At 46.4% G+C, this 24,972-nt stretch overlaps 1 protein-coding gene across 3 annotated transcripts; it reads right to left on the bottom strand.

The window, feature by feature from the left end:
- Positions 1-240: 240 nt before the first annotated feature.
- Positions 241-24,948, bottom strand: Brd9 (bromodomain containing 9). Of its 3 annotated transcripts, none has more exons than XM_027400151.2 (16): positions 24,791-24,948; positions 23,997-24,211; positions 23,686-23,818; positions 22,108-22,168; positions 21,452-21,596; positions 20,660-20,770; positions 19,904-20,079; positions 17,775-17,907; positions 16,341-16,416; positions 14,850-14,945; positions 12,924-13,056; positions 10,771-10,882; positions 8,287-8,325; positions 7,337-7,439; positions 3,992-4,159; positions 241-863 (listed from the first exon to the last, which is right to left on the bottom strand). In XM_027400151.2, the coding sequence occupies exons 1-16, from the start codon at positions 24,840-24,842 to the stop codon at positions 763-765; spliced, it is 1,854 nt and encodes a 617-aa protein (XP_027255952.1). In that variant the 5' UTR covers positions 24,843-24,948; the 3' UTR covers positions 241-762. The 3 variants fall into 3 exon arrangements, with proteins under 3 accessions (XP_027255952.1, XP_027255954.1, XP_027255953.1); XM_027400153.2 differs by having other exon boundaries at positions 19,904-20,016; XM_027400152.2 differs by having other exon boundaries at positions 19,904-20,019; positions 24,791-24,947.
- Between the last annotated feature and the right edge of the window lie 24 nt (positions 24,949-24,972).

Raw genomic sequence — 24,972 nt, 5'->3', positions numbered from 1 at the left:
GCAACTCTCAAGGACTCCCATAGACCCCTGCTGCTTCCAGTCCTGCTTGCCTATGCCAGGAATGCCACCTACTATGCCCTTACAGCCACAGCCCTTCTCCCTTCAAAACTTAACTTCCTTCTGCATCTGGACTGTGAAGGTGGGGTCTTCTTTGCTTTTTTTATTCCCGAAAAGGAGCAGGGTGTCCAGCTGGTCTTCAGGACACAACAGGTGTCTCCACTATCACAACAAAGATGATCATAAAGTCACCACCTTCGGCATCTCCTTTATTAGGACCCGTGTTCATGGCTTTTGTAAATACAAACAGGAACTCAGCAAACACATCCAGTTTTGAAACATTTTATGGCTCTGAATACTTCATTCTAAAATGTGGGGTGGTTCATTATTTGTCAGGGAGACAACTCCATCCTCAAGTGACCAAATAGAAAAAGACCTGTTCTGCAGGCTCCCCTTTGAGAACTGCGGGACAGCTGTTGAGGACTCGTGTAGAGTGACTGTGTGCACATTATCATCATAAACAAGCTTGGTTTCTGGGGCTCAGAAGAGACTAACCCTGTTGTGTTCTATTGTCACTGCTCAGAACTTTCGGGACACCACTCGGTGCTGTTGGGCCTCTTCTGTGGACATGACAGTACAGACAGGCCACCGTCTTCCTCAGGCTACATGCCAGAGAGGATGAGACAAAAGTTTCTGTCTTGTGACAAAGAACTGTATATCAAATAAAACTTAAAAAAAAAAAAAAAAATCTGGGAAGCCCACAAGCTAGTTCTTGTCAGAAGCTGCAGGCTCTGGAGACTGAAGGAATTCGTAAGGGTCATGGGTGACATCCGGCTGCTCCCCAACACTCAGGCGAGAAGGACTTCCTGTGGGTTTAAAAGAACATAGCGTTTAAGCACACCAAACAGATCTGCAAAGCTTATGAAACCAACATCTGTGATTGACATCGACAGAGATAAATGTCCTCCCTGGCACCACACACAGGTGCATTCATATCCCAATCTGAATTGGGGCTGCCTGAAACCTCCTCAGGCTCTACTTTGATACCCTGATCACCAGGTGATCAGAATAAAAAACAAATCTTAAGTCTTTCTTCTGGCTGCTGCAGAAGATCAGGATTCGTTCTGTACACAGCAGGATGTATGAGGTCAGAGGAGAACAATGGCAGAGGAGGTGAGGGAAAGTCATTCCTGAAGGCCTAGCTCACTTGCTCTATTAGGCAGACTTGGTTACCTATAGTTGAGGTTCCCACAAACACCAGAGACTAGAAGAACACAGAGAAAAGACAGGCATTACCGAAGAAGCTAGTATGCAGTGTGTGATGCCGTGTTCACCAGACTGAAAGTGAAGAGGTTGACTGAGCAGAGATCTCAGGATTGATATGGAGCTAGAATGGCTTTGTTGAGTCCTGTGATGGGATGGGACCCGTGTGGGAAGAGGAGGCTCTGCTTATGTGAAGGACTCATATCAGCACCTTCATTTTAAAGTGCAAAAGCAATCAAGAGGTGATGGGAAAAAGGAAAAGCAAACAGAGGAATCTGTCTAGGTCACTCAAAGGCAAATATGGTAAGATTTGTGTCAAGCCAGAATTCATAAGGGAAAAAAACTGACAGAAAATCAAACGCTCTGTTAGTAAGCTGCTGGGAGGCTTTAAAGCTTAAGCAACAGTTCATAGAAGACTTAAGCGCTAAAACTTCCAATGAAAAAAACTTAAGCTGTCCTAGAGATGGGTAAATAACTCCCCCCACCCCCCAAGTTTATTGTGTATAATTCTCTCCTGCAACAAAGGACACTTGGGGTGGAGGGTTTTTTGTTTTGTTTTTGTTTTTTTAAAACCCAGACCTGGTCCTTTCAACAGTTAAGTATGGCCAATGGAAAGACATTGGTGCTAGCCCAGAGCCTGTCAGAACTTGGTATCTAGTTCCAGTGGCAGGCATGGCAGCCAGAGTACAGTCCTGATTTCCCTTGGTCTTATGCCAGAACAAGCAACACAAACTGGCCCAACCAAGACGGTCTGGGGCAGGGAAATGCACAGTGGCTCCATGGCAGCACTGTTCCAGGGTTAAGGGGGCTAAAGGCTCATGGAAAACAACTGTGCTTACAGAGGTCTAGATGGGATAAAGTCTCCATCCACGCTACCCCCACACATTGTTCTGGCGAAACAACACAAGTGATGAGGTTGTGTTGTGCTGTGCTGGACCTTGATAATGTTTCCTTTTTAGTTGCCTTTTAGCCAGCCAAGACCAATCGGGACTTGTTTGGAGTGGACTGAGGTAGGCCTTCGGAGAGCTTGCTCCTAGTCTGTGAAAAGCTTTCATTATGCAATGGCTGAGTGCTTTACAGACTTGGAAGAGCACTTGGAAGGTGAAAAGCAGCAGTTAGAGTCTGAATGAGGGCCCCGTGCTGGTTAGTTTCTGTCAACTTGACCCAAATTTGAGTCATTTGGGAAGAAGGAACTTCAGCTGGCTTGTGCGGGTATCTGTGGGTCATTTTCTTGATTGCTAGTTGATGCAGGAAGGTCCAGCCTGCTGTGGGTGCTATCCACCCTGGGCAGGTGGACCTGTCTGCATTAGAAAGGTGGCTGAGGGAGCCAGAAGCAAGCCAGTAAGCAGTATTCCTCCATGGTCTTGCTTCAATTCCTGCCTCTAGATTCCTACCTTGAGCTCCTGCCCTGGCTTCTCTTCATGTTGTGAAGTTTAAGATGAAGTCAGTAAGCTCGTTACCAAGTTATGGTTAGTGTTTTATCACAGCAACAGAAAAGCTAACTAGGACGGAAACCGTAAGGTTGTTGGGTGAAAAACCCAGAGTGGGCTAACAATTCCCGAGTTGTTGGAGAGGAGACCCCGAGGCTCCTCAAACCACTGTACTGCTGTTAGTTGCATGCCAGAATGAGACAGTAACTCTCTACTGCTGATGAGACACACATAAAGTGGCTGAAGGATATGGAAAAATCAGGCTGAGACTGAGCTACGAGCTCTCTTCCTGCTGGTTGATTTAGATAGGTGAGCTATTACTCAGGGCAGAACTGTCTTGCTTGGTTATGAACTGTCAGCCACAGTACCAACATGCTGTGTGTGGTGGTTTGAATGAGAATGGTCCACTAGGCACATATATTTGAATGTTTGGTTCTATTGGCGAAACTATTTGTCAAGGATTAGGAGGTGTGGCCCTGATGAAGGAGGTGTATCACTGCAAGTTGAGGTTTCAAAAGCCCATGCCAAGTCCAGTATCTCTCTCTCCTGTCTGTAGTTGAAGATGTAAGCTCTTAGCTATTGATCAAGTGTCATGGCTACCTACCTGCCTACCACCACAAGACACCATGCAAGGTGTGCCCAGTGACAGAAGAGTGACAGGACTTATGTGCAACAGTCTACTTTCTGACTGAACTAACACAGGAAGAAACTCACGTATATACTGTAATCCAGAGCAAAAGCCAGTGGCTGGAGAGGGTACAGGCCTCAGTAGGGAAGCAACTACCATGGCTTTGTTAAATGGATGTGATATGCCTATTAACCTGCCTTTGAAACATACACTCACTGGTTCACTAAGCTACACTTGGGTAAAATCGTTTCTTTGGGCTGCTGTCAGTGACACATCTGGGGAAAACTCATACAACACACTCAGGCATTTTTAAGGAATTACAGAGCCAGCATCTGAGATCCTACATGTGGCTGGGATACGCAAGAGTGTTAGTGCTGAGGTTCATCTCTCCTTAAACGAAGAATCCCCTCACCAGGGATGGTTACATGTTCTCCCAATAGAAAATGAGCATCTTTTGATTGATACAGCCAAGGAATAAAATATGGAATGGCAGATGACAGGTGGCAACAAATCTGTAATAAAAACAAATACCCTGGCCCCCACAGATGTACAAGCGTGTAGAGACTTCCCAGAATAAACAAACCACTGTGCAAAGGCCACCATCTTGGCCTTGTAGGCCTGATCTCCCCAACTCAATGCAGGCTCCTTCTACTTGCCTATGTGAGGTCCTTACCTGGAGGGTGCTGCTCCCTTTCAGAGGCGGTGGACAGAGAGCTAAGGTTGGAGGATGGCCGGGAGCCTCCTCGATCTGCTTGTGCTTCATGTAAATCCTGCAGGAGCCTAGTTGTCTCGTCCAAGTTCAAGTGGCTATCATCATGGTCAAGCTCCTTCTTAACTTTCCCTATATGACAAAAATGATGCAATGCTGGTAAACATAGTCGGCACATGCAGACTAGATGTAGAGCACAGCTGTTGTCTAAGATCACTGCTGGAGGAGCTCACAGCAGAGAGAACCCCATTTGACAACAGACCAGGGCTGGTAGTAGGCAAGGGAGCAGACCCAGAGTCTCTCATTCAAGCAGAATGGCACGTTGAATCTCAGCCACCCAATGCACCAACACTATGGACAACTTTGTCAGCAGGAAGGATGTGTCTGTCTGATGCTGGCCTCCTGCCATAACCAGAAAAAGCGGGCAGAGTATGCAAATAAGTACACTGAGCAGGGTCTCCACCCAGATCCCAAGCCTAGGAACAGACTAGGGCCCAGTGTTGACTTGTCTCCTCGAAGAACTACCCTGAACCTGTGAAAGGACACAGCTTAGTCAGAGGAGCCCTGTACTAAGAGAATGGCCTTAGGAACATTATGGAAGAGGAGGAAGAAAGACTGTAAGGGCTAGAGGATCAGGCAGTATGCTGGGAGACGGTGTCTACTAATAGTGTCAGAAACTACACCCATAGTCTCACCAACATGACTGCCCAAACAAGGGCTGAACAAGGACAATGCCAATGGTCATGTCAAAGTAGAAAAGGAAAAGCCCACAAGGCCTCGACTCTACAAAAAGAACTACAGGCAACTAAGGAAAGCTGCAAGTGGGGAGAGGTGGTCTCTCCCAGGGAAGAGAACCTCAACTGATTGTCCAATGCCAAATGGTCAGCCCTGAAAACATACATGCAAGATACACTATATGGACTGAACAGGTTATATTTAGGAATATATATGTATCTACATATTCATTATATCCATGTAAGAACAGTTAATGAAAAAAAAGTCATGATTTGAAGGAGAGTGGAGATGGATAAATGAGAGGGTTTAGAGAGAGGAAAGGAGAGGGAGAAATTTTGTAATCTCAAAAATAAAATGAAACATTAAAAACAAACAAACAAAGCTCTCAAAACAAACCAAGAAACAGACTCAAAAGGTGTCCCTGGGCCATTCCCAACAAGACCTGGGAATGGTTCATGGGGTCCAAACCACTTACTGGCCTCAGAGTACAGGGTGCCACAATCCAAAGCACCATCCAACCCAGCACCTGGGAAATGAACTCTGACTCCCGTAAATGAACCTATAAAGCAGCAAGAAAACATGTTCCACACCCTGGGGGTTAAAAGGTACAAATAACTGAGATAAAGTTAGCAGGCAGAGCACTGAACAGAGTGCCTGGGGCTGATACACTGGAGTATTAGAAGACAAGTTGAGTGGGCCTTCCCAAGATAAGGGTAACAGCATCTGTGTTGAGACAGTACCAGAGCAAAGAAGAGAAGAGCCCTCAGATGCTCAACTAGCAGAGGGCATGGTCAGCCTCAGCAAGCAGGGGACACTGACCAGGGAGTTTACTTGTATAAGATGGTAGGCTGGCAACTGAAGGAATTATAGCCAAGAATTTCCACATTTGGTAAAGGATATGGAAACCCCAGGGTCTGAGAAGAGTAAATCTAATAGAAAAGCAAACCAAAGTGCATTATAACACAACTTCTAAAAAGCTGTAAAGGAAAGAAAAATCTTACTAGTACCAAGATGAAGTTGGTCTATATGCAGGAAAATGCATCAAGAAGCCTGGGCCACTGTCCCTACAAAGGCTAGTATTCAGGCTTGTTTGTTTTCAGGGAGGCAGGGAGTCGCCATCACTAAGGGACACTAGTGTTTACGCAGAGAATGGTTAAAACTACCTTTATGGGGTCTATAACCAATACAGGCCAAGCCAGGAGTACATGTAGTGGCACCTAAACAGCCCCCACCCAATCAAAATGCGGTTGCTGGGGACATACCAAGCATGTTGTAACAGCTCATCAAAGGACTGAAACATGCTCCCTGTAACGGTGGGATTATGGTTCCTTGGGGGCTTGTATCTGGTTCCCTCTGGAATTTCCCTCTGTGCCTTCTCCCTCTTATGACTGTTTTGTTTTTTTGTCATAAAAGATCCTAGCCCTGAGTCCCAGCAGGCATGGCATCTGAGGCATCGTGAGGAATCGTGAGGACTAGGGCAGAGTTGACAAAAGACAATGCCAGATCTGAACCCAACCTCTAAAAACTGTGGCAGTGTGAGGCTAGACAGACTTCATTATGTTACCTTTATAATGTTCACAAGAAACTCTAATTCCTCAGCCTGACACTGCTGACACTGGGGCCATCTTCACAGTAAGATATGCCTCCTTTCCATGCAATCACTTAACCTGCCTCCAGGCACCACTCCAGACGGGACCATAAGGCTAGTTAGGTACATGCAAGGAGAAGCAAGGAAGGGGTACAACACAAAACAGTCAAGGGACCTAGCTGTCTTCAGTCTTAGGTGAAGGATCACACTACACACCCCATGGAAGACAGCATGTCCTAACAGTAGAGGGCTTATCCTGCAGGGCATGAACATACGGACACATGGCTGACACACCAGGTACCTGATCAGCACCCAAGCATCTCAGCTACCAGACAGGTACAGCTTCAAGTCAGAAAGGCATAGGGGGCACAGCACCGAGGCTCACTGCAGCGTCTCTTCCGAGTGGCATGCACCAGACCTGTCTAGGGTCAGTGACAGATGCCATTTCTGTTCAGCCAAGCTTAGAAGTCTGACCGAGGGAATCTGAAGTAAACACACTTAAGTTTTATTTCCTGGTTTCTTACAAACCAGTGCAAGTTGTTTGTTTGGTTGGTTTGGGGTTTTTGTTTGTTTGTTTTTGTTATTTTTGGTGAAAGGAATTGAAACCAGGGCATTGTTCATGCTAAAGCAAGCACTCTACCACTGAGCTGTACAGTACTTCTGACACCAGCCTTAACTGGGTCTTTAACTCATAGGGAAACCTGCAGATATCACCTGGGTGTCCTTGTCCTCTAGCTCTGACACTGTCCCCTGGAGACAGAATCTGATCCCATATGCTGTGCAGTTAGGCCCTAACCACAGCTCCAGGGTGTTTCTTGTTCTGACTAGTGGTAAGTTAACCCCACAGGTTCTCCTTGGCTGTGTCATTTGCCAGGGCAGCTTGTGAACACAGAGACCACATGATGCTTTCTTACTACATCACACATCACAGGTAGGGATGGAGCCCACGTGAGAAGACACATAAAACAGTGCCCAGGATGTCTCACCCAGAGAGCTGAGCATGGACACATCCAGAGAGACATCAGGGTACGATTTCATTGACATAAAATCCAGAACAGGGCCACCACTATCTCCCAGTGGGTCCCCAACCTGCAGAAGATGAGAAAAATATTGATTAAACAGACAGCACAAATGTTAGCTGATGTCAGCTGTGTAAGTCAACAAGGTGAGCTAAATCTGGGCCCACCTCTCAGTAAGTAACATGAATGTGCACTATTCTAGAGGCTGAAGTCCAAGGAACATGGAAGCCAAGCTTATTAATGGAAGCGCAAATCCACTCCAGGGACCTACTCAGATAGACACACCTCTGACTTTTCTCTCTACTAAGAGCAAACAACCTTTTGCTAACTTCTTAGGGAATTAACTATGGGAACATGGGAGGTGGACCACGGGGAGACCAAGTAAACACATGGAACTCAAGGGCCCACCACTACCTTTTTCAGGAGCAATGTGGCAGATGCCAAAAGCAAAGGTGAGTCTGCCAGCAAGGGTGAGTCTGCGGATTCCCAGGGCTCTGGGAGCTCCTGATGCCCAGCTTCTGATCGTATCCTCAAACTAAGGACTCACAGCATCCCAGGATCTGAGATTCAACCCCAAAGGTACACAGGCCTCTGCTGGCAGTGGATATACTTTGCAGCACAAGCCCATAGTGCTGCCTACCATGTCAAGTCGCATAGGGAAAGGGGTCCCCACCCTCCCTGAGGACAATGCCTAGTTGACTGCTTTGAACTTGTCTCTGAGCTTAGAAGGTTATAGCCCTCTGTTCAGGTCACTAAGGCAAGTAGATGACAGGAAAGCAGCGCCACTGAAGTCCCTCTTCTGAAACTAGCAGCTCCCGAATGGAATGACAAGAGGCTGTCTGGCCACTCACTGGAACGACTGGTGACCACACAAACCCCAGAGGCTGAGCTTCTATTCACATGCTTGGGAAACCCACCTTCACTTCATCTGCGGGTCTCATAGGGATGCTCCTCCTCTGCAAATAACAAGACAGGGAACAAGTTTTTCCATCAATTTTACATTACAGGGTAATTCGTTTACATTACACTAACAGTGGCTTGTTCACTGCCTGGGGTTCTGCTCACTGCAACCTCACTATATCCACAGCTGAAGCAGGGCTTTTACAGGACTCTTCACAGGTGGCAGTGAAGTTAGACCATGACTGGTCAATGCATTCCCTTATCAGCCAAGTGCTCAAATACCATGCTGGGGTTGGGGTAAAGGGGGATATGGGTAAGAGGATTCCAAAATGTATATCAAAGCCAATGTTTAAAACAAACCAAAATGGACAGCTTGAGAAAGACAGGCCTGGATGTTTAGCCTGGAACATGACTAAGTACCTGAGACTGGATGTGGTGTGAAGGAGGCAGCAGTGACTCCATCCCACTGCTGAAATGGTATGAGCTACACATTCCCCATGGTGCCTTTGTCCAGTGCTCTGGTAAGAGCATGCCTTTAAAAACACCCGATTTTTATGCACATTCCTTGAAAAAGGATCGTTTGGTATGTAGTTCCACATCCATGAATTTGGTCCCAATGTTTCTGAGAGTTGATTATGCAATTATTTTCACCAACTTTTAATTAGAAATATGACCTTTATTTTACCATCTGTTCCTTGCAGAAGATTCTTCCAGAGCTATACCTTGGAACATTTAGCGCCATTTTTACTGTTGTGTGTATGTGAAATTGTCCAACCCTAATGACACAACAACTCACCCTTAGACAGTGAATCCAGAGTTCACCAACAGCACAACCTCATTTCGGGAACACAGAGAGCAATTTCTTGCCATACCAGACAAGATGTAGCTAGAAGTGGCCTGTGCTGGGCCAGCAAAATGCCTCATCAGGTGAAAGCACTCGATGCTCATGCCTGACAACCTGGGTTCTGTCCCTGGAATCCACAGTGGAAGAAGGTAACTGACTCTCAAAACTGTCATCTTTTCTTCATGTGTGCACCAGGCATCACACGTCCACAAAGTAGTAAGGAAAAGGTTTTAAATATATGGCCTGTGCTAAGGCTAACTTCTTGCCTGGAAACAAATACATATGAAGAATGGAGACCAGAACAAGAGCCAAGCACATGATGGTAGGGCTGAATTCTCTGCTCAAGATTTCTCTGCTCATCTCTTCAGACAAAGAGGCGGCTACCAGGCCAATATAGTTTCAGGACAGATTTTTTATAAGTTCACCCAGTCAGAGCAGAGACCTTCTGGGAAACTTTGGCCATGAGAAGAGACACAGAAACACCACTCTTTGGGGTTATGGTCACATAGTCCTGGAATGATGTCTGCCCTAGACCAAAGATCACAAGTAATTTCCTGGCAAAAATGAAGATCAATGCTCTTCAAATGAAGAAAAAACATCTTCAGAACTCAAGAAATAGCTCAGTTGGTAAAGTACTTGCCTCATAAGTATGAGGACCTGAGTTGGATCCCTAGGACCCACATAAAATTCTGGACATGGTGTATATTTATAGTCCCAGCAATGGGAAGATGGAGACAGGCGAATCCCTGTGGTTCCCTGACCAGCCAGCCTAATCCAGCTAGTTCCAAGTCAGTGAGACCCTATCTTAAAAACAAAAAACAAAAACAAACAAACAAAAAAACAAATAAACCCAAAATAAAGTACCTGAGGAACAGCACCCAAGGCTGACCTCTAGAGTCCACATGCACTACACACACACACATACACACGCACGCACGCACGCGGATACACACACACAAAATCCAATCATCCTTGGGCTAGCATGTGCCTCAGAGGTACAACACTTGTCTAGATTGTAAAAAGTCCTGCATTTGATCCCTAGTAATGGGGAAAAAAAATAACCAAACCAGTACTTCCCAGCAGAAACTGTACTTCACACATGTCTAACTTGAACATAAACATATCTTTGGCTTGTGAACATACACACTGTGCATCTGAGCTGGCCTGAGGTTACAGTGTGTCAGGCCTAGTCTTGACAGACACATCACAAACATAGTAAAGACACGAAGGGCCACAGGTGCTTCTTCAGAAACAATGCTAGTCTCTGTTACAGTAGAGGGAAAAGTCCACCTAGGCCCGTGCCAAGAGAAAACAAAGGCAAAGATGTTCAGATATACAAAAGCTGAGAAGAGCTCAGTCTTCAGATCTGTGCTGTAAGAAAACAACATTTTTTCGGGGTGGGGGGAATAATGATGGCCAATGAAAAACCATGGGCATAGGTTAAGAAAGACATGAAAAGCAACTGCCAAATCTTTTTAAGACTCCTTTTAAAAAGCATAGCATAAAGCTCAATGAGCCAACAACAGCCAGCAATGACCTTAAGGGTCTGCCTCCCTGGAGTCTAGTGGGCTGGATGGGCTCTCTGCGCTGGAGTAGCACTGAGAGTTAGACCAAGAGCCTATACCCACAAAGACACATCAATTTCAAATAATCCCACCTGCTTCAGCTGGAAGATCATCCTTGAGTGATCTCCACCTGTGATTTGGTCCAGGAGGTCATCTACCATTTTCTTGCTGTAGCTCCCAGCATCCTTCACAAATTCCTGCAGGCTAGAAGGGAACTATGTGAGGGAATGTGCTGAAAAAGCATCACATTCCTACTTCAAGATTCATGCCCAACAGTGACAATGATTTTGATTCCAGAAGTCCACTGCCAACACCTCTCCTCAGTCCTCTGGAGATTCCCAGGTACATGATCGGGGAGGTGGTGTGAGGGGTGGGGTGGTGGGGATACATACACACACTACTGGACTGACAGCTCTCTAACAATTTTCAAAGTGGTTCATGGCAAAAAAAAAACAAAACAAAAAAAAGATTGAAAGATCTCCAGGAAAATTAAAGGAAAAACAAAACAAAAACAAAAGATAGTAACACATGCAGGCATACATACAATCCACATAAAATTATAAGACATACTGGTTAATCTAAAGAAGGCTGTCTGTATCTGCCAGTCTGACATTTAAAAATATAGGCAACATGAGATGGAGAAGTTGGTAAGTGGGTAGATATGGAGGAGTGGGGGTAAGACTCAGGGCACACCTTCTGGTACACTTTGATTTCTGAATCAAACTATTAAAAATAAATAAAATTTATGATGTAGTCAGAGAACAAAAATCCCCTAGAATAAAGCATCAAGGATGACTTCATAAGACTCCTAGACCTTGAAGACCTTCAGAGAGAGAAGCAAAGCTGCTGGCCTAGAGCCAAAGCTAGATAAACCCATTTGCTGACAGAATATAGAATACAGGGTATCTGGGATACCCTGGACCATGTGGGCAGATCTTGAGGATGGAGTCTTAAAGTGCTCAAGACCAACCCTGATGACCCCACAGGCCTGGTCATTTGTTTTTGTATTGCCTGGGGACAACTAACTCCCAGTGCCCTCAAGGAATAGAGCTCAGTATAGGAAATAAGGAAGATAAGGAAGGGCCTGCCAGGCAGCATGTACTAACTATGGAACTTAACCTATTGACTTGTCATACTTTTCTCTCCTGAAGGAAACACTTCTTTCACTTCTGTATTTTTACAGCCTCTTTGGTCACAAAAATCTGGGCCAGGTATTCATTTATTAAGGACTAAATCGAACTTTTCTGTTTTGTGTTTTCAAAGATTCTAATTTTTTTGAGGCTAGCAAAGTTTAATTATCCTTAAAAACTTAATTCTACAAAGATGGCCCACTTCTATTTTGTACAGAAAACAAAACAAAATACAGACAATATGGAGATGCAGTCTTGCATCTGTGTTTTTAAAAACATTATTTCTTTTAATTATATGTGTGCAAGCATGCCTGTGTGGGGCGTGTGACCATGAGTGCAGATGCCTGCTGAAGAGGGGGCTGGATCTTCTGGAACTGAGGTTACAGGTAGTTATGGGGTACCTGACATGAATGCTGAGACCTGAACTCAGGTCCTCTGCAAGAGCAGTTTGGACTCAGTCACTAGGCCATCTCTCCAGCTGCACAATGTAGCTTAATGCTACATTCTAGGCTCTGTTGTGGGCTGAATTTTGCCTATGTCATCCCACCTCACCCCACTTAAGTTCATCAGTTTCTGTCCTAACCTCAGCACAGAGTCTTTTGAGAAGTGATTAAGGTAAAAAGGGACCACTATGGTAGTTGCTGATCCCATCTGACTGGTGTCATAAGAAGAGGAGACCAGGCAGAGGGAAAGCTATGTGAAGACAGGAGAGATGACAGTGTCTGTATTGAAGCAAGATGACCAAATCTTGGGCCTCAGACCTCCAGCTTTCAGCACAGTGAGGCCTTCTTTAGTCCTTGGTGCTGGAACTTGATTACTATGGCCTCAGATGACTAACAGTCTCCAGGAAACATATCTCAAAACAATTGTGAAAAAGCTTCTTGTAAGTGTACAAGTCTGCTAACACATACTTATACTACAGCCTGGATCGTTGCCTTCTTCAAACTGTGTTGAACTGCAAGACAGGCCCAGGGCAGAGGAATGGACAGTGGCAAATCGTACTGGAATTTCTGATGACACCACCTTATTGCCAGTGCTGTATTTCCCAGAGCTCACAGTAATGCCAAGCTGCTCACCAGGGAACAGCTCTCACATATATGTGTGACCTGGCTTACCTCAGTGCACACTGTACACCAGTCTCATCTCCATATGCTGAATACAGAAGTTCCATCTCATCTGCTTTCAGGTCCCCAAACACAGAGTTGTTCTGCATTGAAAGTGCGGTGCTGGCACTGGAAAGGAATGTAACTAAAGAGAAGGAAGCAGAGGGAAGGTCAGAGTCATGTTCAATGCACAGCCGGCATGACCACAGCCATTTCTCCTTCAAACCTGAGCCCATGCCTGGTTCTTCCTTTTTCTTCCTGCTTGAGCACAAATGCAATAGCAGAAACTGCCCATGGATAAATGCACTGTCTATTCAGCACCCCATTTCACACCTGTGGACCAAGGGCTACAAAGCAAAGACTGACCCTTGGGTAGAGATGAGCTTGGACAAGAAGAAATGATTCTTGGGACCAGTAAGTTCATGAACCCCCTCTGACAGAACCAGGAGCTGAACCAACACAGAATACACTCTTACCCAAGGTTCTAATAGTAAACCAGGTTATGTCTACATGGCTCAGCATTTCCCAATCTCTCTTGACAGCCACTATGGGTAGAAGTTATGCTATAGCATTCCTTCTCTCTCCTGCTGGACGCAATAGCAGCACACCCTCTTTTTCCCTGTAAAAATGCCTCTGGGGGATAAAACTGCTGAGCTGAGAACCAAAGACAAGCAACATCTCAAAAGCAAAGTGTGAGCAATATCAAGGGAGTGGTTGGGACAGAGGCAGGTGTGAGTAGATCGCACATCACAGAAGGCACAATTTAACCAAAGGTCCAAATGCAGGCTGGTCTCTAATATCCAGAGATGTAGAAGCTATCATTCCAGAAAGAAAATGCCCTCTGCTGGGGCTGTACCAAGCCTCCCTGTGCCAAGAGTAAATACCAAGGAAAACAGATGATGTGAATGACTCAAGGGGATAAGGAAGTATGGCAGAAGCTTATGGTGCAGAGGTGACCTTGAGCTGGCTCTCCAAAGAGCCACAGTAAAGACAAGGGCCACAGGAAGCAACAAAGAAGAACAAAAGCAATGACACAGAAAAGGACAGTCCCACCCCTGCCCCTACACCACCACTCAAGAAACAATGTGTCTTGAATAACTAGAGACAGGAAATATAATGAAATGCCAAGTCTAGGGGGAACATGCTAAAGGGGTCCACATGTTTTTAAAAGAAAAGGCAGAAGAAATATCATCAAAGCACATCTAGGCTCAGACCACAAATGGCTACTGCGCCTTCAAGAGGAAGGAACTGGAATTACTTTCAGCTGAGACCCACAGAGAAATACCAGCTTGAATGCTCTCCAGTCTTAAAGCATACATCTGTGGTGGGTATATATATACCCACACCCCAAAGCAAGCCTGGCGCACACACACTAAAACACAAACAGGTCAAAGCAAGCCCTATAAGCACCCAAGCACACATACCACCACATATGTACAACCACACACATTCCAAAATGCACTAGTAGATCCATTATAAATGTAGACCCCCACAAACACAAATATACATGCCCCTCCCTCGTGCCATGCTGCCACCCACAACCACCTTGTCTAGGTCTCTTGGCTGCCAGGCAGCTCCATCACCCTCCAAATGGTTAATGTAAGTCTGATGTAAGAAACGAACCCCTCCATAAGAACCAGCAGGAGCCTGAATCAAGGCTCCTGGGGAGTGAGGGAATGGCAGCCTGTGTGAGGAAGCTTAGGAGCTCAGTCTGAACTCACCCTTAGTGGAAGCTGAATGCAAGCAGGAACTTTCCAACAAGACTTTAATCTACCTACTTTAATGGATCTAACCTTCATTTGTCTTAAAATCTGAATCCAGTCACAGTAGTAAAACCATGAAGAAAATCATGGAGGAGGAATGGGCAATTTCATCATCCCCTCTGCCAGCCAAACCACCCGTCAGTTCCTAGGAGCTCCCACCAGTCACTGTGCTTACCTTTACTTCTTCTTTCATCTTTGAAACCCAATGTCGTAAAACCTGGGAGCAACTTGCTAGAGAGTGAACTCAGGTCCACAGGGTGTGTCTCCTCCTCTGCAGAAGACAAACGAGAGGGAATGATCAAGCCAGCTTGATGGCTCAGCAGCAGTGATGAGCATGTTCTCTAAGCACCTCGCACAGGGAGGGGTGGAGGCATAAAGACTCTACAATGACCATTTAAAAATGATTTTGCAAAAGCAAAATACAATTCTTAAAACTAATACCATTTCAATTTGCTTTTGTAATTACCCGAAAGTCAACACCATGAGGGGAAAAATAAAAAAATGTCTGGAGCTAAACAGATGTTTCCATTGGCAAAGTGTTTGCCTTGTCAGCATGAACTTCTGAGTTCAATCCCACAAATCTGTACTTTAAAGAATTAAATTTAAAAAAGCCACAATGGTGCACACTTACAATCCCAGTGTTGGGGAAGTAGAAATGGATACATTCTTGTGCTTGTCATGTCTGTGGGCTATCATGCCAGCAATACTTTCTTCTTTGCAAACTGCTTACTCAGCACTTATATGCAAGTGCTAACAATGCTTACTGTCCGTCCTCTACATGCTCATCTGGTTACACATCTGATTACTGATTTTCACATGCACATCGTTTCTCCACTCCTGGCAGGAACCTCGGTTTCTACACTGACTTCCTAGCCTAAGTACGGGCTACCTCACCTAGGTTCTCCTGAAGACCACAGAGACTTATTTCCACCAACAGTTAAAACCAGAATATCTGTCTTATACACACTAGAGACAGTGAAACAACCTGCTGATTGAGGGCTGATTGAGGGCTGGGAGAAAGAAATGTCAAGAGGCCAAAGAGCTGAGGGAGATGTCCACCTGTGCAAGAGAGACTCGGGCAAAGCAAGAAAGTGTGAGCCAACGCCCACTGTGTCTCACCCTCTCCAAGTGTGTCTGTGGGCATACCGAAATCCCAGGGACTCAATCACAGGCACAGCTGCTATCTCCTCAAGATGGTCTAATGAATGAAATACCCCTCCAGGCTGGTGCACCTGGTGGCATTCATGTTTCCATGAAGACCTACCCTGACATGATCACCCAACCTTCCCTCCAGAATACTTCTGAGCTTCAAGTATGTAGGTCAGCATTTGGACCATGAGGAAGCAGTACTGGCAGAACTCAAGAGATGAGACCTTCCTACATCATCAGTGAAAGTCAGCCCTTAAGAATCTATCACCACCCTAAGAAACCCAATGTCGGTCCAATGGCATCCTAGCCCCTTTCATGATACGCACAGGCTCCACTGTGCACACATATGCCACCAAGGGTGTATGCAGAAATGGAAAGGCCAGTGGCAACTGTCCTGCAGTCTCATTACTGTAGTAGTGGTGACATTCGAATGTGTTATACATGCTCTGCATTTCAGAGCACGTACAGAGTTTAGAGGACAATGTGCAAGCAACCAGGCCCTGCACAGAGCACCCACCATCAGCATCAGGCTCAGCTGCATTCACCACACTGTAGAGCAGACTTCCATCTCCAAGCTTCTTCAGGTACCCCATCTGCAAGGAAGTGGCAGCCAAGTGTCATCCCCCAGGGGAAACCTTGTGCTATCTACTAGATACATGTGACACGCTAGTCACTCCTCCACCAGTTTCACTGTGAGAAAGAACCAGACCCTCCCTCCCCCATGTGCAGGGACTGAAGATAGGCCTGCTTGTGACTGATGGCCCCTGCTCATGATTAAATATACCTGATTGTGACCCAGGACACCTATATGTGGTCAAAAGCACTACTTAGGCACATGACCCCTTCCAAAGAGTTTCTGAAATAAAAGCCGTGTCCCAGAAGCAAATTAAAAACCATCCATTAAGCTTGAACAAAATGAGATGAAGAATGCCAGCTAAGTAGTAAAAGGATCACACCACACTACAGAGGTCTGCACCTCCATCTCTAAATTAGGTAGAGACATTACTCCACTAAGAATCTTCCACAAAAGGCCTTGACTATTTCCCATAGTGACTTGCAGTCTCATATAGGGACTGTATGTCAGGGTGTGGAATGTGTACATGTACAGATGAAATGTGCAAGGAACTGGCCAGATGCATGAAGAGTAAGCTCTTGTGACTGTAAAGGCCCCTGGGACAATGTCAGCAACATAACAAGTAGGGCAGAGGCAGGAGAGGTGGGACCCTGGAGAGAGGGGACCAACAATATACCCAGGATACTAGGGTCAGGCTTCTCAATGCAGTACTGCAAACTAAAAAGGAAGAGACATGATGTGGCCTGTGGCATTTGGAGGAAACAGGAAGTTTCACCAGACAGCTAAGATGTCATTATATGCAAATGCAGTTACCAACATAGCTACTTGAAGTTGTATATATATATATACACGTGGTGTGTATCCACATAGGTACATTTCCTGGCTCTACCTGACAGCGTTTTACTTACCACATGGATATCTGTCCTGGTTAGTTTTATGTCAGCTTGACACAAGCTAGATTTATCTGAAAGGAGGGAACCTCAATTAAGAAAATACCTCTATAAGATCCAGCTGTAGCCAGGAAGTAGTGTCACTTTAATCCCAGTACTCAGGAGGCAGAAACAGGCAGATCTCTGTGAGTTTGAGGCCAGCTTGGTCTACAGAGCTAGTTCCAGGACAGCTAAGGCTACACAGAGAAACCCTGGCCCCAACCCAAGCTGGATGTAGTGGGGAAATACCATATTCTGTGTTCAGGGTGGCCCTGCCAGCACATCGATCTCAGACCCCTCGAGGAGATAAGAGCAAGACAATCAAATAGCTGATCTGGCTCTGGCATGAACCCCTGTACTCGCAATTTTGATGGTGGTACCTGGTTGCAAAGGCTTGAGTGTCTGAGGCCAAGTGGCATGGCCCTCAGGGGAGGGCCACAGATACTACCTTGCCACCTGGGAGAAACCGGTTAATCCTGTCCCGAGCCTCATCAGCTGCGTGCTCTACCAGGGCTAGCACATGCTCCTCTGCAGTGGAGTCTGTCAGGCTGCAGGCATTCCCTTCAGGCTCAAACATGCAGCTGTAAGGCACGGAAACCAAGTGTCATCATAGGCACTTCCCATTGCTCCCTAACAGTAGCTTCTATGAACAGTCCCCTTGCAGAGGCCAGCAGGGAAGTACTAGATAGAGTTTAATCCTTCCACTTCTCATAGCATTCCTATATTCTCTAATCATGTCCTTATACTTAGAGTAAAAACATTCAAACCAAATAGAACCCCTTATACTTTCCACATCTCAGAGAAACACTTGTCTTCTTACAAACAGAAAAAAAAAAAAAACAGTGACAGAAATTACATAGATATTAAAGGAAATGTGACAAAGTCCCCTCTATGTGGAGTATCATATTTGCAGTAAAGCTGCAAGAAGCCCTGGGCTCCCCAGGGAGGAACAGTTCTGACTCAAAGTGGGAAGTTCTGGCACTGTGGGACTAGCTTGTCCCCTGCAGACAGTAGAAATGGGCAGACAGGCTACTCTCTGCCCTGGCACAAATGGCTAAAGAGACGATGCAACAAGAGGATCACCTTTAACTAACACAACAGCTCCCTAAAAATGTAGCCTGGGGCTAATGGTGCCTCTTAGCAGAGTCCCACAGCACTGGCACTGACAGTCAAGTCAAATCTGTAGCTTTTGATGGACAGTATAGAAACTCAGACTTTGACATCTGGGAATTCAGAAAAAAAAACTCCACAAACTATCCATGCTATCTAAAAGCTGTAGAACCCACAGATGAGGGTAGAATCTTAGTGACAAGACCATCTACACCAAGGCTACTAACTAAAAACTCTTCGAATCTGAGGCAACTTGAGAGGCCAGGTACATATGAGGGCAGCAGGTGTCCCTAGGGAGGACAATGGGCAGTGCACCAGAAAGAGCTGTCTGCTGAGAAGGAACCTGCCTCAGGAAAATGTGCCCTTCTCCCAACTTCACATGATCCTAGGCCACAGGTTGGTCACTAACTCAGAGAGGTATATTGCATAAGTAACAATGAGACCTCCCTCCCACCTATCACTTGTGTGGTACTCATCAGTCCATTCTAGGCTACTCAGTTACCCACCCAACACAGCTCAAACCACAGTCAGGGCAGCCACATGCTGGACAATGATGGTAAGGAAAGAAACCATGCAGGGTTCTAACTTCCTATGATTGCCTACACGCTCCTTGGGGTCTGATACTGAAAACATAACATCAATTCAGCTCACTATCCACGAGACAAAGGGGCACCACGAAAATCTTCTGGTATGGGATATATATAGATAATGCCCTCTGAAGGTCCCTTAATTAGCTGTGGCCTGATGGACAGGAGAAAAGCTTCCAGGAGCTGTGTCTGAAGCACCCTAACCTTCCTGATACTCATCACCAGGCTACACATCTCCCTATAGTACTACAGTAGTCAGCTTTCAGACACTGTTTCATGGTTGCGTGCTGGTGACCAGGGGTGGGCTCACTGCAATTGTGTTCTGCACAGGTCATTTGCCGGTGCTGTATGTGGAGGGCATGTACTAAAGGGATGAATATTAGCGAATAGAATGTATATCATATAGTAATGACTGACTGGCAAAGAGCACTGCAAGAACAGCAGTGGATCCTAGTGCATGTGGCTATAGCACACAGGAGGGTGGTCTCAGCACCCTTGCATCTCACATTCATCAGCAGCATGAGGTGTTGAGATGATGGCAATGACAGCATGTAGTGAGTGACTATCTTACCCCACAGAACTGCCCTGCAAGATCCAGAGTCTGCGAACATACACAGGTGATAGGCTAGCGTCAGCTATGAGACACAATCACCTCATTTTGGGGCAGGCAGAACAGGGTAGCCATTTCCCTCTCCAGTTCTAGCACCAGGAAGGCATCTAGTTCAAGGCCTCTGGGCTGCACCAAGGGGCTCCGTGGAACCTAAGAATCCTTAGAGACCATGCTCCTCCATCCAGGATGAGATGCTCCACAGGTCCCCCTCGCCTTGTTTGGGCAAAGCACTGCTGTCCTGCTTGTAGGCAGCAGCTCCACAAGCCTTACCTGATAACTTCTCTACTCGGCTTTTTTGATTTCTTGGTAGTTTCTACTTGCACTGGGACAACCTCGGGAACAGGTTCCTCAACTGCTGGGTCTTCACTGCCCAAGAGGGCTGCCTGCTGAGAGAAATCCATGTCCTGCATAAACGACATGCTGCGCTTCAAAGCTAACAGCCGCTCCTAGAATCAGAAAGGACAGAGCAGCAGGACTTTACCTCTCCCTCAGCCACGGGTTGAGCCGTGACGATGGGATGGCATGGGATGGCCACGGCCTCACCTGGCCTAATCGCCACCTTCCCAGACGCTGCAGCGGGAATGGTTGCGAGGGCTCCGCATTCAAGGTATGGCACAGAGATGGTGGTGAGGGGATGGTGGAGCCCAGCAAGTGTCCCTTGCCTAGGTGAGACTTATACAGCCCGGCTTACAGCTTAGATCTAGGAAGCCACTTGGAATGGCCGAAGGATAGGCTTGTACTGTTGAGGGTGAGTCAGGCTGCCCCCACAAAGCAAAACCACAAGGCTGGCTGCAATCCAGCAAGACTGACCCTAGATCCAGAACTTTTCACCAGCCCCATATAATGGCACCTCTAAGCTGTGTGAAGGTGCAGACAGGGGCAGTGCCTGGAGGACAGGGCAGTCTAGAGCAGGGGTCAGCACCTGGGTGTGGCGGATGGATGAAGCGTGTCATTCATTGTGAGCCTGTGAGGCACAGAAAGTTAGAAGACTTCGGCTCAGTGCCATTGCTCTAGTGGGTTTCTTACTTTGCTCATCATCTTAAAGCCCGCGTGCAGGATCTTCTTGGCTAACTTGTAGTACACGGTGTCTGGTCTATTGTAGGTCATCGCATTATCACACATTAATTTGAAATCTGCCTAAGAAGGAAAAACAAGGAATTTGCCATATAAGTAACAGCAAAGTTCTCCCAATTTTTTAAATGATGCCAAATGGGAGGGAATGAAATTCAGCAAAAAAAAAAAAAAAAAAAAAAAAAAAAAGCTTAGGAAGACAGATATTTAATAACTGAAGAGAGATTTTCATAATAATCCATGAGGTTTTTATTTACATAAGGCATTTCCCAGTGAAAATCTAGTCAAAGTCTAGTCAAAATCTGGTCAAAATACAGAATTTTCTTTTGTATGTTAATAGTAGATTTTACGAGAAAGACTGTACAAATATTCTAAGAGCCCTTCTCTCCTCCAGCCCTCCTTCCTGTCTGGTAGGAACACAGACATAAATAGGAATAAGAAGCAACATGTCTGTCTCTTTAACCAGAAGTGAGAAATGGAGGGTTTCCACATTACTGACAGGGTGTCTCACAAGTATATGTAACTATAGTTCCAGGGGATTACATGCCCTCTTCTGACCTCCAAAGGCACCAGGCATACATGTAGTGCACATACACACTTATACACATAAAATAAAAACAATAATCTAAGAGAAATTATTAAAAAATGATTTGAGGCACATATACAGCATTAAATATGTAAGTGGGCACAAGCACACCCCCACACACGTACATACCAACATTATTTCAGATAGTAAAACTCATTTACCTTAAATTCCGTGACCGATTTATATTCGTTAGCTACAATCTTGTCTTTCATTGTGCCAAAGTCCATGGGATGTTTTATTATCATTGAATACCCAGGAGCAATTGCATCCGTGACAGGAAAAGCAAAAAATCCATGTGGATCTTTTCTGAAAGCAAAGACATCTTCGAAGTAAACAGATTCTAAAGTCTAAATTTCTAAGTGGCATGAAAATTTTTACAAACCAAAAAATTTATATAGCTAAATTTTAAATTTTCTTCTTTAAAGTTCAGTGGAAAAACATATGTGCCTCTTTAAGGTTGTAACACATATTTTACATACAACAAAAATGAGACTGTCCCAGCTCTGTCCCTGACAGGCAATCCTCTGGAGGTAGCACCACAATACCAACTTCAGATGGGACAGGTTGGAATGCAGCATATGAGCTCCCTGGCCCTAAACTTGTGGCCTGCACGCAGTCTGTCCACACCCTGCTAGACTGGGAATGCCTAGGGAAGGTGAAGTGTCACACACCCTGTGGTTCAAAGTGTCTCAAGATGGGGAGGAAGTGGGGGGAGTGTCCTGTAGAGGCAGGAGGTGGGACATGGGGTTCAGAGCATCTGGAGAAGGTGGGGTCTCTGTCTCATGGGTGACAGATGACAGGTGGGACACGGGGTTACCTCTGTAGTTGGCGGAGGAAGTGCTCCAGAAGCCTCTGGATGGGTGTGCTCTCATTCTCAGCTGAGTTTATAAAGAGAAAGCAAGGAAATAAAAATCAAACAAGACTTCATTCCCCTCATTAGAAATCTCCATATTCATCTGCTTGTGGAACTTCATAGCATCTGAAGCCCAAGGAAGAACTGAGAACCTGGGGGCACAGCTCCCTCGACATAGGCAGTTTGGCAAAGGGTTACATAGCATGTCTCAAGACCCATAGGCTATTTCCAGTTCCCATCACAATCCAGTCTGGTACTCTGGACAAGATGTGGAGGAAGCAAAAGTGTGGGTAGAGTTCATGCTGGACTCCCTGGTCAGTACTTCACTGAGACTTCTCATGGTTTATCAGTACCTGCTTCTCACTGGGAAGGAGAAGAGACACACGACACACACAGACCTCATGAGGAATGTGGGTATCAGCTGAGTCTCTGAGCTCACAGTCAGCCTAACAGCATTGTTTCTGACTGTCCAGGGTATGTCCAAGGTGGCACTAGTCTCTTCAGTCCCTCTAAAGGTCACAGTGACTGCATTGTGTCGTTCAGGTTCACTGAGGTCAGAGGCTCTTTGAAGACAGTGCCTGACTGTTGTTTCGTTTTACTATGATAGTGATAGTGAGATTTACTATGATAGTGAGCTGCTCAGGGGTGGGAGTTACTAGCAAATAGAGCCCTTTCCCACAAGGACTACAATTGTTACCTCAAGGGTCCATGATAAATCGGGGGTTGTCAAACCCACAGTCAAAGGATAAAATTCTGAAGAGAAATATCCCCATGCAGACCGAGCAAGCATGAACATTTCTTCTGCAGCCATCACAATCTGATTCTAGTATTAGCTTTCCTGATAACCCAGGTTCTGACACCCAACCTCCCCAGTTTCTCTCCATGTAGGAAGAAACATTCTTGCCTAAAAACAGAGCCATTAGAGTCCTATACAGGAAATCTGGGAGCCAGGGAATCCAAGAGCTAAGACTGAGACTCCAAGAAATGTCATTCCTGGCACGGGCTGCCCCAAAGACCTCTAGCTTCCTACATGTCATCTTGAGGTCACTTTAACTAACTCCAGACCTACCATGAGAGCCTGTGTTGGGGTCTCTTCTTGCTAAGGAGAATTCCCATGCTTCCATATGTGTTTCCTATGTGACTCACGAAGGGCTACTAAACTGATGGTGCTGTTTGGAATGGTAAAGTAAATAAAGCCAAACTTCTAGACTAAAAATTGGTAAACTTTAACCAGATTAAAAAAAAAAAAATACCGTAAGCTGGGTGGTGGTGGCTGTGCACACCTTTAATCCCAGCACTCAGGAGGCAGAGGCAGGCGGATCTCTGAGTTTGAGGCCAGCCTGGTCTACAGAACAAGTTCCAAAACAGCCAGGGCTATATAGAGAAACCCTATCTCAAAAACAAACAAACAATACTGTAGGCTTTGTGGGATACATATAGTTGGTCTCTATGACATCAGTGCTTATGTTATTAAATGTCCCCAAAGAGTGGATAACCATGCTATAGACAAGATAGAAAACTCGTCCAGGGGCAGAGTCTTGCCTGGCTGTGTTCGGCAGGCCCTCACTGGTCGATCTGGGGGTGGTTCCACCTCCACCTTCTTTCCAGGGTCAAAGGCATCAGCCTCCCCTTCCGAGTCGCAGTGCTCCCTCTCCCGCTTCCGTTTCTTCTCTTCCTGTGAGTATCAAATAACAGAGGCCACAGGACAGCAGGAGCTCTTTTAGATTGGTACCACAGGCCCTGCACACCTCTGCCTTCCGCAGACTGGGAAGAAGACCCATTCCCGACACTCTGTAGGCATCGGCCAAAGATGCCTCGGAAGCCCAGGTATGGCCAGGTCATTGCACCTTTACCTTCCGCTTTCTCCTCTCTTCCTCATCGAGGTGCTTTTCCTTCTCTGACTTCTTCTTCTTTTTCTTCTTCTTTTCTCTGTGTCTCTCACGCTCATGGTCTGACCTATCGTCATAGTAGCTGGAGTCGTGGCCAGATCCCGAGAGCTCTGTCACTTCACTTCCTCCCACCTTGAGCACCAGTTTCAGAGGCTTCTCCAGTGGTGTGTCTGTGTAATCTGCACACAGACCGTGAGTCAAACTTGCAAAATTCTGCGTGGGGCTACTGCAACCCTGTGGCTATCACAAGGGTAGGGGTCTGGTCTTGATGAATCTAGACAGTAGGGAGTTGTAAAAACTACGGGGGAAGGCGTACTCTCAAACTGACAGGGCTGTGCTCGGGTCCTCTTTCAAATCACATAATCACCACTGAGGCTACTCAGGTGATGCTTCCTACCAGGAGAAAGGACATCACCCCGACCTGAGACCCAAAACCCCAGTTCCTGTGCGGAAGTAAGACCCTCTTTTTGCTGTGAGCTTCCTGGTGCCAGAGAGGAGGTCCACAGAGGACACAGGACCCCAGAAGCCCATGGCCTCTTCCTGTGATCCAGGAAAAGCAGTCGATGCCCTGCCCCAGGCCTAACCCCGCCCCCTCCCACGAAAGTCAGCAACCCGGCTTGAAGCCCCTCCCTCTCAAAGGACCCGGCCAGTCTCAGGCACCTCCTCCGCAACCCCGCCCAGCGTAGACCACGCCCTTCCCGGGAACACGGTCCCCCCGCCAGTCCCCGCAGCCTAGACCGCGCCCGCGGGCTCCGCACCTTCGTACGACGAGCGCCACTCGGCCTTGTGCTTCTTGTGCTTCTTGCCCATGGCTGCGATCGCAGCGGATCGGGGGAGAAGCGGCTGCCCGTAGCCCGACCTGCGCCAGTCGGAAGTGGCACCTCCGCCACCACTGAGTACTTCCGGGTCAGGGGGCGGTGCTCAGCGCGCGGCAGATTCG

Source organism: Cricetulus griseus, chromosome 2 (genome assembly GCF_003668045.3).
Source record: "Cricetulus griseus strain 17A/GY chromosome 2, alternate assembly CriGri-PICRH-1.0, whole genome shotgun sequence".
Lineage (NCBI taxonomy): Eukaryota > Metazoa > Chordata > Mammalia > Rodentia > Cricetidae > Cricetulus > Cricetulus griseus.
This window is presented reverse-complemented; position numbering and strand designations above follow the sequence as displayed.

Coding starts and splice junctions, on each gene's coding strand:
- Brd9 (XM_027400151.2), bottom strand. CDS start 24,842: ATGGGCAAGAAGCACAAGAAGCACAAGGCCGAGTGGCGCTCGTCGTAC. Junction 8,326..10,770: donor TGATCTTCCAGCTGAAGCAG/GTGGGATTATTT, acceptor TGTTATTTGCAG/AGGAGGAGCATCCCTATGAG. Junction 4,160..7,336: donor GTCCATGCTCAGCTCTCTGG/GTGAGACATCCT, acceptor TTTGTCATATAG/GGAAAGTTAAGAAGGAGCTT.